This window comes from Apostichopus japonicus, chromosome 22 (genome assembly GCF_037975245.1).
Source record: "Apostichopus japonicus isolate 1M-3 chromosome 22, ASM3797524v1, whole genome shotgun sequence".
In the NCBI taxonomy this organism is placed as follows: domain Eukaryota; kingdom Metazoa; phylum Echinodermata; class Holothuroidea; order Aspidochirotida; family Stichopodidae; genus Apostichopus; species Apostichopus japonicus.
Window position 1 is genome coordinate 18,030,450 of NC_092582.1, and position 20,143 is coordinate 18,050,592.

Below are 20,143 nucleotides of genomic sequence, written 5' to 3' on the forward strand. Positions count from 1 at the left end.
CCCTTGAGAAAAAAGTGCTAGTCTGGTAGAGCACAGACATGACATAATCAAGAGTAGCCCTATAGGTCAGTACAGGAGTAACACAACTTCTATGTTCTAGGTTACACTGTTACGCTTGTACTTTTACTCTGTGCAGATATTAGGATAGTTCCACCCTACATTATAGTAGTTCTTATTTTGATCCCTGTGATCTTCTGTGCGAGGTATTTGTGTACATCTATGGATTTTTAATGACGTGCCGTAAATGTATAACAATCTTGAAGGTAGATTTTGCATTCTGTCGCGAATAAAATGTTGTATTTCAAATTTCTTCTTGTTAGATCTGGGACATTTTTGGGGACACTTGTTAATTTGGGACAAAACATTGGAATTCGGGGACTGTCACCAAAAATCGAGAATGTCTGGTCACGTTACATCACTGTAACCTTTCATTAAGGTTATAGATTTTGAATGTCTGATTTTCGTTACTTTGCATGTTAATCTAAGGTGAAACTTTCAACTTTTATTGTAAAACACTTCCATTACTTACCACCCTCCACGTGAACTAATTTGACTGATAATAAATACTGCATTGATAAATAAAGCAGACAGAATCATCGATACACATTTAGATACTCTCATGACATCGACATCCTAATGACTAATGGATGAAATAATTACATAGTACTAAAAGAGGATAAAAATGGCCACACCCAAGCTAGCACAGCTAGTCAATTGGATATTCTAAGCCCATTACTGTAAACGTAGCTGCTTACATACTTTACCACATGTTATTTTGGTACAGTCTCTTAATTTATGACTATTTTGTGAAGTAGTTTGAGTACTAGTATCTTCGATATGTTTCAAATTAACTTGTCTTCAAGTTGTAATTTTATAGCTTAATAGTGTGTCCCTTGTGTTGTACGCCTACCTACAGAGTCAAGTCTTGTGTAATTACTCCTACTGAGCCCTTCGTGTGTATATAGGATTTTTCAACTCATTACGATATACATATATATATATATATATATATATATATATATATATATATATATATATATATATATATATATATATATATATATATGTAACAAAATATATATGTATATATATATATGTAACAAAATATATATGTATATATATATGTATATATATAAATAAACATGTTGTTTAAGTTGTTTAACAGTTGTTTAACAGTTTTTCCGTTATTCCTATATATATAAACATATATACATATATATTTTGTTCTGTGAAACAAACTTGAATTGCAAACAGGTACATACAATTATCATAACAAACAGGTGAGGTGCATATACAGATATGAACCGATTAGCGGTTCAATAAAGCGTTACTGTTGCATCAGAACCTGGACAAAACATATCACACGGTTGTTCTACAACTGGTAGTCTGATATCACGCTTCACTCTGCTGTCCAATCAATAAATTCCAGGGTGTTTAAAAACAAATAGTAAAGTACCCAGGCAGTGTGTCCTTGAATTCATACATTAATTAGATTCAATTATTTCCAAAATATAAAACTATTCTGTACTTGCTAGACTTCTCCGATGATATTAGCAAGATGGTCAATGCGTGACAGCATATGACCCAGCTTGTTCAACCATTTACAGCACTTGCAGAGTATCAGTTTTCATGAAAAATTTGGCATCTTTTGGCAGATTCTGATCTTTGTTGAGTTTCGTCTTTACTGATGGGTCATTTTCAGGCAAAGTTATCTTAATTTCCAACTCCTTGTCACACACACCTCTGTTCCCTCCCCTCCCCCAACAACCCCCCCCCTAAAACAAAACTGTAACTGCATGCATGATCATGAAATTGTTATGTCACATGGGTACAAGAAGCAAAACAAAACAAGACACACTGGTCACATGGGAATTATCTCAGAACTCATTTAATTAATTTAACCTTCTACTGGAATATTTAAACTGTAAAGTAGGCTCAAAGTAACTGTTCTGTTGCCACCGTATATATATATATATATATTACGTACTACATACTGTTTTATATTAACTGGTTTCACAGTTACCTCTATGGTTTAATATTTGCCTTCTGTGGCTTCTAAATTCTGTGGCCTGTAACTCTGTAGGTAATTTAAGAATATTAATATGCCAGAAGAGCCACATCCTGGAATATATATATATATATATACGAGGAAGCACTCAAGTCAAGTAACTACACTGAGGGACTCTCATACATCGCCAACCAACCAACCAAGAACAACCGCAACAGAAGGCGCAACATCATCTGGTTCAACCCCCCTTTCAGCAGCAACGTAGCCACGAACATAGGAGGCACATTCCTGAAACTCATCAACAAACACTTCCCGAAGACATCGAAACTGCACAAGATATTCAACAGAAACACCGTGAAAGTCAGTTACAGCTGTATGCCCAACATCACCAGCATCATCAAAGGACACAACAAACGTATTTCAACCACCCACACAACGAAAGAAAAGGAAACTTGCAACTGCCGACAAAAGGACACATGCCCACTAAATGGAAACTGCCAGGCATCAAACATCATATACAAGGCCGAAGTGAAAACCACCGACAACTGCAAGATTTACATAGGTCTAACGGAACCCCCTTTCAAGCTTAGATATGGCAACCACAAGATGTCATTCAACCACGAAAAACACGAAAATGTAACGGAACTCTCAAAGCACATCTGGCAGCTGAAGCAGAACAACAAGCCATTCACCATCAATTGGTCGATCGCCAGCAGAGCCAAAGTCTACAACAACGAGTCGAAGCACGGTGCAACCTCTGTCTCACAGAAAACTCACCATTGTCAACGCAGACAAACGGACCCTCCTGAACAAACGCCCAGAGCTCATATCGAAGTGCCGCCACGAAAACAAGTTTCACATAAACAATTCCAGCCCAACCACCAAACACCGAGAAGGGAACCACACACAACTAAGGAGTGAACACCGAAGAAAGGCAAAAAACCCCACCAACAGAACGGACGCAAAAGAGAATACACCAACAGCTGAACACCGATGATATGATATGATACACCTCGTATTACGCTTCCACCCGAAGGTGCTTCAGCAGACTAAGGAAATCCTTAGTCGGAAATTATTGAGGTTCCAAGTTTTTGTGCGTGGAAGGACACCGGCGAAACTCGCCTTCTCTTTTCGAATAGTGCCCTGAAGTAACGAGGCAGGGGTGTGTAGTCCTGCTCCCGGGACCGCAATTTAACGTCCCCTCCGAAGGACGTGAGTACCGCTTTCCACGTGTAGCCACTTTCCTACCACGAGAAAGGAGCGGGGTGAAAATTGGTGTCAGTGTCGACACCGAGGTTTGAACCTGAACACCGAAGAAAGGCAAATAACTCCACCAACAGAACGGACGCAAAAGAGAATACACCGCGGCAGAAGAACAATACACCAACAACCCTATAATCCCCGGTAATCCCGACGAGGAGCCTATATATTCATGGAGCATAACTTGAAGCTATCAGTTGTCTGATGATCGCTCAACGCGTGAAACTCTGAGTTACAACTACTAGTGTTCCACTAGTCTCAACTAGTCTCAACATATATATATATATTAGTTAGTTATATTAGTTAGTTATAGTTAGTGCAACTGAATGTAACTGACACCTTCAAGATAATGAAGAATAATGGCTTCAAAGAGAATTCCCATATCATTCTGTGTTCAATCAAAGCAGGGTGACTAATAAAAGTTGTAAAGTATAATTAAACTATAATTTGATGAAGTTATATATTAACACATCAATCAGCACTGGTCTAATGACAGTAAAGATACTGCCTAGTCAATTTAGTGACACTCCTCAATGAATGTTACACAGTTGACGGTATGGAAGCAAAATGTGTGATATTTCCATGGAAACAGGAACAGGAAGTCTACTCAATATCCTATCATTTTGCCGGTGGTTTACATATCCATGCGCTGAGTATCAGATTTTTAGCCACATGGACCAGTGTTACACGGTATTCAAATGAAACACGATTGAAAACTCAAATGTCAGGCAGTTTCTTTAGCTTAGCCTGCAAATTAGGCCAGTTAATCATAGATAGCCACATCCTGTGGTTAGACCAGTGTGTATAAAATTTGGAGAAAGATATTATATATCTATATTGCTTTGAATATACATGAAACCGGGCAGAATATTGCACTTTAAAAATTAAAGTATTACAAGTTTTGCATTAATCTTCAATACAGACACTACTAAAATCCCATAACAATTTAGTCAGGATTAATATGCTAGATGGGATATTCCCCCCCCCCAGCCCCCCTCTCCCCATGTACCACTTCAGTAATAATTGCTAAAGAAACATTAGAAGACGAAAGTAAGAGAAGCAATCTAATCTAAATTTTAGTTGCTATTTCTTACATGCAATTTTGTGCTTCAAATTTGCTAGGAGAGGATGTGAAGAATATCTGTAAAAGCTGCTGAGTTTCTAGGGACTATTCTGCCATGGACCCTTACTAGCACTCTGTGACCCTTACTGCTCTCCCCCTACACCCCTCCCCCTTTTATCCCAGCCAGTAATAGTGTATCCTCCAGTCAGAACGTTTGCTTCTGGTAGTTATTCATTCATAACTTGACAATCATTGCCTTTAATTTCACATTATAACAATAAAATTTTGAAATTTTCCATGTTGCTGCTAATTTTTGCACAAGATTTTTGAGTAATGTTAACAAAGCAGTTTGACTATAAATATGTTGAGAACTGAATGGACCTTCATTTGGAGAGAAGAAAAGTAGCAGGAACTGGGCCAGATGTTACTTTGATCAGGGAACAACTCCTGGCTTTGGTGACTTACAATCTTACATTCAGCGATATCTTATAGGTTTGTTGAAATTGCAGATCAAATGCAAAAAAATTAAACTGTATTTAGAGCTGTCTTTCCTACATTGTCACTTATTCCTGATAATCCCACATCATTATCTGAGATGAGACAACTAATGTGCAATGAATATTGATGGATAAATCAACAATATCTGAGATGTGCAGATCACATGATTGTTGTTAACTTCTGTTTGTAAAGTCACCTTTATGATCACCTCCCAACACTATAATTGTCTGTAATCCTTGGTTAATTTCTTCATTCTCTGCATGGTTACTAACAATAGTTTATTGATTAATTGCTCTGCTTGAGTAGTCCAGGGAAATTGATGTTTGGAGAGTAATTGGATTGAAATGCATTATAGCTGATTCTAATGTTCATTGTTAATGATAAGCTGAATAGCATTGACTGATAGGACATAGATGAATGTATAGAAAAACCTATACAATTGATTTGAGAGAAAATAGAAGCACCTTTACAATTGACACAAATCCCTGAACAATTGCTACCAGTCAGACTCCTGACAGTATGTGGCTGGTGATATATAAATATTGTATCTCTGATCAGCCTGTGGTTTATGTATATGTATAACTTAAGTTATTATACATTGGGAAAGTGGGTGGTGGGGGATGTTGGTGGGTTGGGGGGGGGAGGCTGCATGTATGTATCCCAAATTGTTCACTCTCTGTCCATTAATTAAGTTGATCCCTGCCATATATTAATTGACGCCAGTATGCTCTAAAGAAGATTTGTATACGTGAATACATGAATGTCCCAAGTACAAAACCATGGCTATAAGAATGAGTACCTGATTTTCATTTCTGCAAGTACATAAGTATATGAGTACTGACTGGAGTGCTTCAAGTCTGGTAAATAATAGGCAAACTAATTCAACGGTTTTCACTGTGTTAATTGTGGAGATCTGCAGCTATTAACCACTATTCTGTTGACTAAGCTAAGGCTACATTGCACTAAGCATAGTGCACTAAGAATGTGCAGCTAACATGAAATCACTGATCATAATCCCTATAGTTTTTCGTATAAATCACTTGCTAAATTTGATTCTGAAAGTGAACTAAGTCTAATAGGCTAGTTCTAATATATCAAGAGAGAGTTCCTTTTAATTAGCCTAAATATGCTCATTTTGGCAGGGACGGTATATGAATTTGTCCAGTTCATTACAAATAATTGTAAAATATTCCACAGTTGTCTCTACATTCATACCACTGTGAATAACAGCTCCTTCGATCGTTATTATTATTATTGTTTTGTCTTTCTCTTTTCTGTGCATATTTTTTTTACCCCTTGGACCCTTTGTTTACACATGATGTACACTTCTTGGTATTGGTTAATGTTCATTAATATGCCATAGAAACAGACAAGTTAAATATTAAACAACGTTTCCTAACAGAGACGAAAATAGGAATGATTCTGTTAAGAAACTGTGGAGAAACAGTGCACAGACATTTAGGAACTTAATCAGTTTCTGCGGGTCTTGGGATATCCCCCAAATTCGCAACACGCGTTGCATTGCATGCTGTTACTGATCATTTCGTCATTGTAAATACAGCGCCACGGCTTTCGTCGAATTCCTTCTTCTTGCACTTTGCCTTCCAGGAAGTACTGCATCCATGGCAACGCTGCTTTGTTGACGCAACAACTCAAACTCGTTCGAACGTGACTGTAGATCCGTTCCCGCCCTTCTTCTAACTCGTGTTTTTGCTTACTCATTGCGCAGTTTTGGTCGTATGATTAAACAAAGATAGTCGCGTACGAGTATAAAACACACAGGTACTTGCTGGAAATAAACACTGTTTATTGTATGCAAATATTCGACACTGTTGCACGAACGAGAATTGTGGAAGTGAGGATACCGGAGAAAGACAGTAGGAATTGGGGTTTTTGTGTGTGTGTGGGAGGGAGTGATTATGGGATGAAAAGGGTAGCCAAGTGAATCTATAGCCTTTAGGCCTGGAGTAGATTAAAGGTCAGGCCAAATATGGTACCAAGAATGGCTGTTATAATCATCACATTGCCCATGAATTTATGAGGACCCGGTGACTTAATTGTCACCAGGGCCCTACCTATAGCTCTCAAATCCCCTGAGTATGGCCAAGTAGTCATTTAGTGGCAGATGTTAGGCTCAATGTAGACACTCTCCGCTATTTCTATTCATCAATATTAAAAACATTATGATTCTATAGGCATTAGGCAATTGCTCCTACTGACAAGATATGGCCACCAATCAGGTTTTTGATGGCCACTGTTATAGAAGTTACATGCGTTGACAGCGTTGTGATATTTAGTCTATATGGTAATGTATTTTCAAGATTTCAAAATTGGTTGTCTTTTTGAAAGGCTCTTGTTTTATTTAATATGATCACTTTCATCACTCACCTGTTGCCAGGTACAGTTCTTAAATAAACAGCTATAAGCTATATTGCAATAAAATTTCAGAAGAATAGAAGTCCTACTTTGTACCTGGTTTTTATCTGTGCATGCAGCATTTTTCAGCGTGTTTGATATTTATTTATTCAGTAACACTTTGTGTTTCCCTATCAAAATTCGAACAGAGCCACAATTCTGCATAGGAAAAATTAACTATAGTCGACATAATTTACATGGTGACCTTGGGAAGTAGACTAGGATGGGTTCTAATTGAAATGATCTGCACTTTGGAAGTATACATGGATTATGCCTCTGAGCCATGTAAATGTATTAATATAAAATAAACAATTAATTACGTAAATAAAAAGTACATTTTCTGAAAATACGACCTTTTTCAAGTCTACATCTTACGGTCGGATTTATTGTTCTCAAATCGGATTTGATTGTTATCAAACAGTGTTATTTTTATTTCCACGGTTCTCTGCACAACGCATCTTGTGTTTCATACGCGTACGTACACCATCTTTACTTTACTATATGCCCTTTGTCCCATGACTGGTGTGCGATGTATGACGGTTTACAAGACGACGTGGAATTCCATTGTTGACATCGTGACGTATACGGAAGGAATTTGGGTTTTACTAAGCTCAAGCTTGATTGGCTGAAGTAACATTGCCTAAAGCGAGGCAATGTCTATTTATAGTGATGCAGTGTTGTGATTGGTCAATTTTCTTTTTTGAATGACGTCAAACGGATGTGTGTGAGAACAAATTCTTATTAACAGTGCGTAGCGTAATCTGCGCCATTTCATTCACCAGCTATTCTCTGTCGGCCATACATCCTACTTTCGGGTCGTCGAAGTACTTTTAACACTAAACCGTTACAACTTGTTTAGTGTTATTATCTTTGATTTTGGTGCTTTGATACAATTACGAAGAAGGATTTAACTTCAAAAATGGCCGTTAACGCTCAACATTTAATCACTCTTTCCATCGGCAAAATTGCTGGATCTAGAACACAACGTGGCGGTATATGCTTACGTAAAAATTTACTCGTGGCCTCAGTACTATCAACAGCTCGTGCTTATTACTATGAAGAAATGTGCAATAGGATGCAGGAGCATTCAACCAGTATCGAGGAAGATTACGATATTTCTAACAGTACTTCTACTCCGTCCGAATGGGATAGAAAAGAATTAGCGGATTCTCGTGAATCAAGTAACATAGTAACCAGTTCCACGCCATGTGACCAGAACCCGCCACAAGACGCGTCATATGGACAGTGCAATGTAGACGGCGTGGACAAAGAAAACGAACCTGAACAATCGATTGAATTTACCGAGCTTAAATCGGTTGAAATGAGCAGATGTGAAACTTCCACCGAACCAGAGAACCCATCCCAGAGACAAATCTTAGCAAACTGTACATCTACGGAACAAAATACCGACAAAACGTGCAAAAGAAAGAGATCTGAAATAGAAGAAGCTTGTGACTCAATATTACCAAAGAAAGCAAAGACCGAGCATGACTCAGTGCCAGCAAAATCATCCAGTACTGTTGAGATAGTTGCTGTAAAGTCAGAAAGCTCCAATATATCATCCCTTGTTAATATTTTCAGAAGTGGATTGCAAGGATTGTCTGGTGATGTTCAATCACAGTCATCTCAGGCAAACAATCACTATTCTCATCAGAGGCCTGCCTTTGTTCAAGGTCCAATTTCAATTGCAGCTTGTTGATGGACTGAGCATACCCCCTAGGAATGGGGGTTAGCCTACCTTATGATGAATTGAAGAGGTTTGGTGCTGCTCCTTGCCACATGGTGGCACTCAGCGCTGCGATATTACTAGCACACCCAGAAATCTGTTGTCCTGCTGCCGCTGTTACCTCTGGTCCCATCAGGTTGTGAGATCATCTGCGGCCCAAGCACCAAGTTTGGCATATCGTATTAAAACAACGGCCTTTGAAAAGTCCAAATCCAAGAGGACTTTGCGAGGTCTCATTCTCTGTACTGCATAACATGTTATAGCCTATAAGTTACAACTGTATGTGAGGCATATTGTAGTCAGGTTTAGCATATTCTGCCAAACAATAGTGGGAATATATTAATTGGCTGTGTTGTGAACAATGTTGACTTGGACCAATGGATCTTAAACATGGAAATATTTAAGCTACAAGTACAAGTTGGTAATTCGGTAAACTAGGGTGGGTAGGACTATCTCCTGCAGTTTGATTATCACTAAAACAGTAGAATTCCACTTTAGTAGCTATGTGTGTAAAAGGGTGTATTGTTACTGTTAAGCCTTCTCAACCATTTTGTGTTTTAGCCTCAATTGTTCCTAGCCCTTTTTCAACCTTTTTGGTTTCTAACATAGTATGAAAAGTTGCTGACTGTCCGAATCTACAGCCATCTAGCATATTACTAGGCTACATCAGTATAAATATGATCTTTACATTATCATTCATAATTTCACAGTCCAGTTTATTTAATGATGATTACAAGTGATAATAAGTCATTTACGGCACTTAGGGGTGTACCCTCTCTGAACCAAACAAGATGATTTGAACGATGTATTTTACTTCTGTATGAATGTTAAAAACACTTGCCTTCTGAGCATTCAAATTCTAGCACTTGTTTGTGTACACTTTTTGACAGCAATTTCAATTGTAGCTAAAAGAACATTTATGTTATGTAAATCATATGCTGATTAAGCCTTTAACTGCCTTTCTCAATGCATCTTAATTAATTTGCCTAGCGATTTGGTTTGTTAATTCTTCACTGAATATCCCATGTTTTTTGTTTGTTTGTATTACTTCGAACCGTTTTGAAATTGCATATAAATACTAATAATGTTCCATCGCCATAAAGCATAGTTAAGACATTTCCTGCGCCAGATTAGTCCTATCCTTCCAAATCCTGTGCATCATATCCGTGTCTGGTAGAATTGGAAGGAAGGATTGTAATGCGATGTCTAAACGCACTGTGTCTTTTCACATAGTAGCAACTTAAAGGGATTGATAAGAAAACTCATCTAAATGAATAATTTCCTGAAAGAGGGTAAAACCTTACCACTTTATCAGGAAGCAATAGATGGCGCAGGATCTGATTAACAAATGTTTCCAAGTGTAACGAATAATGATACTGCATTAACTACCTGCGATCGATAGTTTTACTTCCCCTTTTGGGTCACTGTGTGGGTATTTTGTTTTTTTTATGTTGATGACATTGTGTGAATTTCACAGAATTTTTTCGAGGTTGCCTAATGACATAGTACCTTTTGCAATTCTGCATCAACACTGAAGTATATTTGGGTGCCTTAAAAGAATGTGACAAAGAAGTGGATGTGTTGGTTGGTTTTATAAACTCACTTGTATTTGGTAGACTGTGTACTATTCAATGTTTGTCCAAATTTTATTCTGTGACTTTGAAAATTGATCGGTTATAGTCGTTGCAAACCTTAATCACAATATTGTTTCATTTTGCGTTGTTAGTGACTTGTTTGCCAGTTTCGTCGATGAGAACACTTTTTGCGTGACTTGATGTAATGACTAGGCCTTGGTTAAATCAAGTTGCCATTTGTTAATGTCATTCTAGTTAAAACAAGTATGGTTTGGCCAGGAAGAAAAAATATTAAAAAAAAGAATTGTTTAATAATGAATTATAACAAAGAGGAGAAGAGAAAGAGAGGAGAGAAAAAAAAAGAGAGAAAGATAATAAAAATTGAAAATATAGAAACTTGAATTGTTTTCTTAATTTTGTTTTCTTTTCAATTTCTATTTCTGTCCTTCAGTTCAAGTTGCTGGAAGTTTGTAATAACCTTGTTCTAGGTTTGGTTTGATTTTAGCCTGTTTTGACTTGCTAAACCCTCCCATGCTCCAGAAATTGGTTCACATTAGGTCGTTTTTAATGTCATCATGGTATATTTTTAAAAGCATTACATTGCTACTATAATCTTGTTGATCCATGAACATTTGCGAGTTGTCAATGTTTTTCTGAATTTGATAAAAAGAAATATTTTGGTAGTTCATATTTTCCCATGTGGATAAATGAAGTAAATAGTATAAAAATGAAGAATCATTGACAGCCTAATTGTGATGATCACATTGTTCCTTCAGTACTACCAACTCCCTGCCTCAGTTGTTTCTAGTTATTGCATTCGCAAAGTATCACCAAGTTTACTTTCCAGCCACTGAAATGTACTCCACTGTAATGTAAGCAATGTAATGTAAGCAAATGTAAAGCCACTGAAATGTCAAGCAAAATAAGTTTCAGTGGGACCAGAATATTTTGTATCAAAGCACTACATTAAAGCAGTCTGGATGTCTCCATTATTCACCAAAACTCAAAGATCAATGCATATCTACAAAAATATCGCATGTAACAAGAAAAGATATTTAAAGCACAATCTTCTGATTTACTAAGAAATGAAATATTCCTGGAATTCACAGTCAGAGTTCTAGCAACTATCTATAAACCTGTAATAATTCAAGGCCATCATACCATTGTTCCCTCTATTTCAAGTGTTTTAGTGATAATTTTTTTCGGTGGTAACAAAGAAGCCTTGCAGAGAAGTGAGGGTGTGGTGAAAGGTGAAAACTTGTTACACCATTACATTCAAAATAATGTATACAAATGTGTGGGCTGTGGCCTAACCACTTTGTGAATCAGTATTAGTAAACAAGGAATGTCAACTTCCTACTAAAGATGATGCAATAGACTGATTGCAGTTCTGCCAAGAAATTTGAATGACTCATCATGCAATCAAAGGCTCCAGTTGGCTTCAATTCAGTCCCTCTGGGCATGCATGACCAATCAACAAAGACATGTCTTCATGTCCCATTGTAAAGATGGGCTTCTTGTTATTAAGTCGGTCAAGGAAAGGATGGGTCACTCTCCCTAGAGAATGGTCTGATCCAGAAATAAGTGGAAAATCTGGTTACATCTGGCCAATGTATTCAAGATGCTGCTACTTTATATACAGAACTAAAAAGAGCCACTGTATTGGTGAGAATAGCAAGTCAGCACACAAAACCCTTGAGCAGTGTACTTCCACCATTAAGATCGGCCTGTAGTATTTCCGATGCAGTAAACCAGTAGTTTCAGATTTGTCACAAGGGTGGGGGAGGGGTGGGAGACTTACTTCCAAAAGAATGGTGGTTGAGAATTAAATCATAGGTGAATGTGAGCAGACTGCCTTTTATCCCACTATGTACCTTTTTATCATAAAAAAAATTATTGAAGTTTTGCTGCCTTGGCCTCCTCCCCGGGGATTTGTCTCTGCTAACTTGTGTTATGACAAAGGTCATTTGAGGTCAAAGGTCAATTTGGTCCAAATTGTGCACACAAAAAAGTATATTGTGAAGTCAGGTTCAAGTTCAGACTGTCTGTGTGAACAAATGGCATCATCCTTTTTGGCAAAATTAGAATGCCAGGAGTAAATTCATCATGGTGATGAGATTTGCAATTCAACAGATTGTCCTCTTGTTTATATTTGTGACGAGGTTTAAGGTAACAATTGTGTCGTTAAAAACTTGACGAACATCTTTTTCAATTCCAATAAGAATGGCATTTACTGTATGACATTTGCCCTTTCTGTATTTTGATATCAGTTTCCAAAGTTAGTAAAGGGCAAATATGTTGTCTTAAAACGAAAACTATTTGTTTTCATCTCGGTGACAAATTTTTCAAAATCGTTCATTCCTCAGGATTTGATACACAAGTTAAATGCTGCATGACAATGTTGATCTCTTCGAATCTAAGACTTCCGCATAACAATCTTCTAGGAAACCATTAATGGAACTCTGTAGGTGGTTGAGTGAGTGAGTTTTATACTTTCTCTACAAAAACAACAATGTTACTGATTTCTCTATACACTATGTTGACCTGCCCAGTGGCGTAGGAAGGTACTTTTGAGTGGGGGGGCTGAAGACTGATGGCCGGACTGGTGGAGGGGTCAAAGGGGAGGGAATTTTTTTGCATTTCCAGGTGGCCTCAGATGCAATTTGGTGCAATATAGCACACTTCAACCCACCCACTCCATTTTGTATATAATCTTGCATTTTCACCTGGCCTTAGATGCAATTTGGTGCTCCAAATGAGATTTTTTTCTCATTTGGAAATGAAAAAGGGGTTTTTTGACTTGCGAAGCGGGGGGGCGGAATGATACTTCCGCCCCTCCATGTTTTTCACTGGGGGGAATGGCGCCCCCCCAGTCCCCCCTGTTCCTATGCCCTTGGACCTGCCTTGTTTCAATTTTGAGTTTAACAGCAAACTTTACAGTACGTGGCATACGCAAACATTGGCATACCAAACAAGAATATTTACAAAGATTTCAAATATTGGAAGTGAAATCCATAAATTAAATATTAAAAAAAATACAACATAGACAGGACTTGTTGCAATATTTCTATTTATATATTGTCTGATAATTAATGCATTTTGCATCTGTGTCACAGAAATTAAGAAAGAAAAAAAATTAACATTTGTACAGAAATAATCTTCCTCATGACATAAAAATTTCTGTGCAAATGTTACCTTCAATTCCATCTCAATTTACATTTCCAAAAATTGTTAATAATTTAGTGCTTAATCCGATAAAGTCACAGCAGGGGTTACGGAAATAACTTTGGGAAACATTTACATTATCAATCAGGTGCTACAATGTTATACTATATCTAAAATCTTTGTTATGACCTAAATGAAGAAATTTTAAAGTTTAGATACACAAAATTCCTGAAAAGGAAATAATACTATAAACAAAATTTCCCCTAAAATGTTGCTGACAGTCCAATGGCCCAGATCTGTAAATTAAATTCACATGCATTGAAGATATTATTTAAGCTTTTATAATCATGCTAACAGAAACATGTAAAGTATAGAAAGTTTCCACACTGAAGTTACTTAAACGGAAAGAAAAATTTATATTTGACCATTATGAAAAAAGATGAACGTATTCTAAGCATCTTGGAGAAATGATCATGTATATATCCTGATGTGAGATGTTGACAGTTGAAATTGTCATGCTTTGTACCATTAAGTCAACCTGTAGCAAACAGGATAAATGGACAGCCTCATAGGGGACAACCATTCCAACTCCCTATAAAAAGATATGTTGTATACAAAGCATTTGACTCATGGTTTATTCTGAACCATATCAATTATCTCAAGACATTTTATTGTCTAATGATTTATTATCATCTTGCTACTAACAAAATATAGTTACAAACTCAAATTTCTAAAGAAATAAAGATATCAGTAATTATAATGATAAACATAAATAATACTGGTAATTTATTACCATAGAGTGTTATATGATTTAATAATCCACTTCTTGTTTGTGGACATATTTTTTGTAGGTTCCCAGAGACACAATGTAGAAATGTCAAAATATGATAAACAATCCTCAAATATAACGTAAATAATAATTAAACAGGTGAACAATTGTAACATAATGTTAACAAAATAAATGGTAAAAAGGTCTGCTAATAAATACAGCAAGATATGAACTGATTCCAATTTATTCAGCCTACTGAAAGTGCTCACAGTCTGTGCATTTTACCACAGTAGCTATGGGGACATTACCCTGTAGACTGGTCTGTAACACTACTACAATACAAAGGGCAGTATGGTTGCTTCCCAGAAAGGTCATTTAAGGTAAATCAATATCCTACTCTCCACAGCAGGTGAAATGAAAATAAGACACACCGAACTATCACAGGACAAGGTGAGGATGTTCAAAGCCTTCCTACAAATCTGAAAAGGTCATGGACAGGTACCAACAGGATGTACACAAAATTCCCCTGGGGAGGTCTAGTATTTGTCTGTGGTGACAGGATATACTCTCATTACACAGGAATGTCTCTGCAATTGTTTGTGGAGAGCATGTCTGACCTCTGAAGGCTTGGGGTGTGATCAGTGGTCTTAAAAAGAGTTGGTAATGTTAATCCCTTCAGGGTACAGGAAGTTTGACCTCAACATCACCTTGAGTGAGGTTTCTGTGAAGGAAGTAGAATGAACACACTACAACCAGACAGTTTATTTGTCAATTGTTAACACCCTTAGGGGGAAAACTCCCCTCTCAAAGGTTGTGACTGTATATCAGCAACTGCAAAGTCCAACATCGGAAATCATTTTCAACTTAACTTTCAGATACTATTATGAAAGCTATACATTAATTGCTATTAACTGCAGTGCTTCTGAAGGTGGAGGAGATCTGACTACTGCAGTTGGATTATGCAGACCTTCTAATAATAAATTTTTATAATTCGATACCTGTTAATTCATCATTCTCCACTCCCTCAAGAAGTATTGGCTGTACGTTTTGTCTTGTGCGATGTCATGGATAAATTATGTGAAATTGGAGAGATTGGCATGTGCAGTAAATAAAAGAAAAGTCCATGTGAAAACACTTGATGTATGCACCTAAAATAAATTTGCTGGAAAATTGTGCTACAAAATAAACATGGTTCACACAACGTACTTCATTGAGCATTGCACCTTATACAAATGAGCTAATGAAAATCGTGCAAGCAAAAGGTAATCTGTATAATTTCCTTCCTTCCTCTTCATGTGCGTAAAATGCGTTAGATTGGAACATTGCTCACAATCAGAATGAAAGCATTAGGCTCCCCTCACCCCAAAAAGTAAGTTTCATTAACATGCTAATACAACAATGCAACAAAATGCATGAAAAATGTTGCAAAAGAAAAACTTGCTTCACATGCTGTTTGGCCAATTTAAAAAAAAAAGCTCAAGAGGTGAACCAATTTGGACCTGCAAAAGAGGAACTTAATTTGAAATATCTTGGTGCAATTTTTCCTACATCCTGTTTTCCAGATATTGCTGCTCAAAGTGCCATAATTTGTATTAAGAGGGAACTTAGTATAAAGTATAAGGTATAAAGTGGGTTGTCGTAGACACACATTGACAAATATTTGTTTCGTTCTTGTTTTAATCTCCACTCCGACCAGTTTGACCTTGCATTGGGTATGGTTCCACCTTTCACTACTGGCTGGCTGGGTGGCTGGGTGTTTGTGAAGCTTATATTTATGCCAATCTAACTATGGAGTGTAAATTAACAATGTTGAATTTTTATGTAGTTTGATCGGCATGTTCTTAAGAGAGTTTAAATTTAAACAATACATATTGCAGTTCTATCTATTCTATTGTTTCTTTGAAAAACACCGGTATTTTGTTATTGATTGATTGATTTATTATATCACATGTTTAGACTTGAAATGAACATGTCTCAGATATGTAAAGTTTACATATATATATATATATACATGTAAATATATATATATATATATATACGCCTACAGTGGAATTACGACCTACCTTACCGGTTTCGAACCTCTGGACATACAATCAGTGTCTATAGCCTAGTGGTTAGGGTGTCCGCATATAAAGCGGGAGGCCCGGGTTCGAATACTGGTGGAGGCTGTGAGTTTTTACACTGTTCTGGAGTTTCCAACTCATTACATTTTCAATTATATATATATATATATACATATATATATATATATATATATATATATATATATTTATATATTTATATATATATATATATACATGTATATATATATATATACATACACACTTAATATTTTCAAAGAATACAGTTTCAATATATACTTCTGTCAACACACTACAACCAGGACACACCCACATTTTTTTATGAAAAACGTAAAAAATACATTTTGCTGCGCGGATGAAACATGAATCTTTAGCTATGATTCACCATTGTTTTCTTCTAGTTCAAAACATGTCAGAAACTGATATGAAGAAATCTCCAAAAGATATAAAAAAGATATATACTAACTTCCTGTTTTTAAAGAATACAAATCTATCCTACAGTGACCTTAGGTTATGCAACCACAACCAACCAGCAAAAAAAAAAGGAAAAATATAAATTACACTGCAGATCAAGACTGGTGTATTAATCTGACCTTCAACCCAATTGTAGTAAAAATCATCATAATGTCCTTTAAGATGATGAATACTTCCTGCTTTCAAAGAAACATGTTATTCCGATTTTATCATAAGAAAGTAGCTGTAGTATATACAGCTGTGTTTTAAAATGTCTTAAGTCCTAATCTACATTTAGAATATAAATACACCTCTCCCACTCCTCCTCCCTCTCACCCACATCCTTCCTAAAACCCCCTCCGTGACTACGATTCTTCTTTCCTTTTTCCTCCATAAATTGTAAATCTAGATTCCTCGACTGACGTAAACCCAACGGAGATAGATCTTGTAAATTTACCAGGATGTAATTGAAACATACAGCCAACAAGACAAGTGTGTACAAAAAAAAAAATACCTACCGGAAAAAGCAAGACAAATATACTTCCCCATCTTTTTAGGGATTTAAACCTTGAAAAATACCCACTCATTGATTCTGCTTAGCAATTCAGAGAGAGTTGTTTAAGGTCAGTTAAAAACCTGTTCTCCGAAAACAGTAATATACCCTTGAGACACGTTTGACCTGATAGAAGGTCATAACAATTTTCTGCTTATAGTAGGGAAGATGTCAATAGTCCTGGCTTGAAGGAGCTTTAAATTAAAAGAACATGACTCACTGATATACTCAGTGATTTCAAGGTTGATACAGATTCCAGGGGACATGTTAATAGTGTTAAAATAATTTTTTGAGTATATGGATATAAATGACATGCTGTGTCACTGCATCGTATTTTGAGTTTTAGTACTTAACTATGAGAAATGAACAGAAAGTTTAAATTGTAAGTAATAATGTGATATAAATTTATATGTTATAAAAGTGTAGAATTGATGACATGCATGTATTATGGTGTGTGTTGTATTAACATTGTAAGGTATGTTTATAATGTGTATGGATGTATGTATGTATGTACATTTGATTTGGCAAATAAGAATTTTACTGAAGAAATGAATCATCCAATTATAAAGAAATACATAGGCTTTTGTAGACAAAGTGTGAACGATACCTTTATGTACTGTAAATAGTATGAGAACAGAGCACACAGTGTTATCAGTTAAGAGTGTAGTGACTTTCTACAAGCATGTAGCCGTGGAGGCAATGGGGTCGGTGACTTTCTCTACAATATATCATGATCATATTTTGAGTTGGACTGTCCCTTCAACAGTTTAGCTGATGGAACTTAGGAATAAACTGTTCAATTGAGGTGATGAAACATTCATAACAGTACCGTTACTATGGTTTCAAGTGTTTGGGAATTGGGGCATATTGCAAAAGTACCTTAAATGACCAAACTGGTCGCGCACAAGTTGGGTTTCATTTGAGTTTCCCTTTATTCTAGCAATTTGACAACCAAAAGTAAGAAATTAACCTTAATTTGTTTAAACTCCTTGCACACCTGATGGTATATTGATAACTGTATAGTCCTGTATCTATGGAGATAGCTCTAGCCCCCCCCCCCTTACCTTCTCCCCCTCACCTGCACACACACAATTCTCTCAGGCCTCCCCAAGAAATTTTTGGAAAGTTTTTTATTCTGAATTTTAGAAAATAGGTCTTGGCTGGCACCCTAGAAAAGCATTTGGCTCCCGTTAAACACAACTCTGGCTACATATGCACCCTGGTAGAAGTCACTACCTTTCAATACCTATATAGCCACTTCGCTATTGACTTGTAGATAAAGCTTAGCCACTTGGGATGATAATGCAGCTGTTTTGGCCTGGTAGCCACCTCTGTCCTTACCAAAGCAATCGCACAAGATTACAAAAATGACCAAACTTAAATTACATCCAATTTTCTATCTATAAAATTGCATTAAACACCAAACAATAATCAATTACTATGGCAATTACTATGGCCAAAACATTTGTTATATTTATATGTAGTATGATTATTACATGGAAAGAGCAAATTAGAAAATTACGTAATTATTCATTTCCAGTCCCCCCCCCCCCTTCCTTTTTTATTCATCAGCTTGACTACAGCTTGCTACAGTGTATTTAATATACTGCATTAATTGGCAAAGAACAAATCTTGTGACAAGATCAACACAACACATACTACTTGATTACCACCAGCAAATAGCAAGTGAGAACCAGATTTGATAAACTTCCCCCCTCAGAATTCCCTAAACACCACTTACAGTGAATACTATTTTTAACTCTGAATTAAGTTCATGCTTGCTGACCCTGCTTAGCATTCTTCTGTACTCTTACATACACCATTGTATACACGCACTAGTGTAAATATATGACAAAATTCCCTTCAGAGAGAGAGCAGAAAAAACCCATATACAAATTGACATATGTCTCCCTTCCAGATCACCATAAATGAACACAACAAATACTCACAGTTTGCATACAATGACAGCAAACTGATTAACGGTTAGCTATCAGAGCTTCTGATTGGACGAGCTTCACAATGAAACAAATGAATTATGCATGACACCATGCCACTTCCAAAACACAGTAGTAGAAAGGTATATCTGATCTCGGTTAATTGGCCGTGGATGGGAAGTAACTAGGTTGACATTTGTAGCAGGCAATGAAGGTATATAAGATGATATCTACTAATAGTGAGGATTGATAAGCAAAGCTTTAGAGTTGGTAGCTACACGGCGATCGTGACAGAAAACTACACAATTAAGATTTTACTCTGTCGCAGGTTAACTGTACTTAATAGAGGCATGTATTTTCATGTCCCTAAATACATATACTGCCTTACAGTAGTATATTTATCGTACAGATCGGTGATCTATTTATACACATTACACACCAACCTTTTTAGCTAACACCAGGAAGTTTGGGTGAAAAGGTTTGGATCATGCTTAGATGCAAAAACGGTTGATATAACTTTGCTACTTTTGAAACGGCTGTGTTGAAGAACTTTTGACTGTTCAGGTTGTGCGATATATATTATAACAGAGAGAATTTTTACAGAGATTTATTCCATCCCTTTAGCCTAGGCTTACCTTTACAAT

The 20,143-nt window shown here is 36.5% G+C and overlaps 2 protein-coding genes across 2 annotated transcripts in view; one reads left to right on the top strand and one right to left on the bottom strand.

Moving 5' to 3' along the window:
- Positions 1-7,997: 7,997 nt before the first annotated feature.
- LOC139963467 (uncharacterized) lies at positions 7,998-10,946 on the top strand. Its single transcript, XM_071964260.1, has one exon. The coding sequence runs from the start codon at positions 8,164-8,166 to the stop codon at positions 8,941-8,943; it is 780 nt and encodes a 259-aa protein (XP_071820361.1). The 5' UTR covers positions 7,998-8,163; the 3' UTR covers positions 8,944-10,946.
- LOC139963466 (serine/threonine-protein phosphatase 2A activator-like) overlaps positions 10,406-20,143 on the bottom strand; it is a 31,647-nt gene continuing 21,909 nt past the window's right edge. The window contains exons 10-11 of the mRNA XM_071964259.1: positions 13,444-15,224; positions 10,406-13,088 (exon numbers count right to left, since the gene is read on the bottom strand). The gene's annotated coding sequence lies outside the window, so the exon portion shown is untranslated. The remainder of the gene's footprint in view (positions 13,089-13,443; positions 15,225-20,143) is intronic.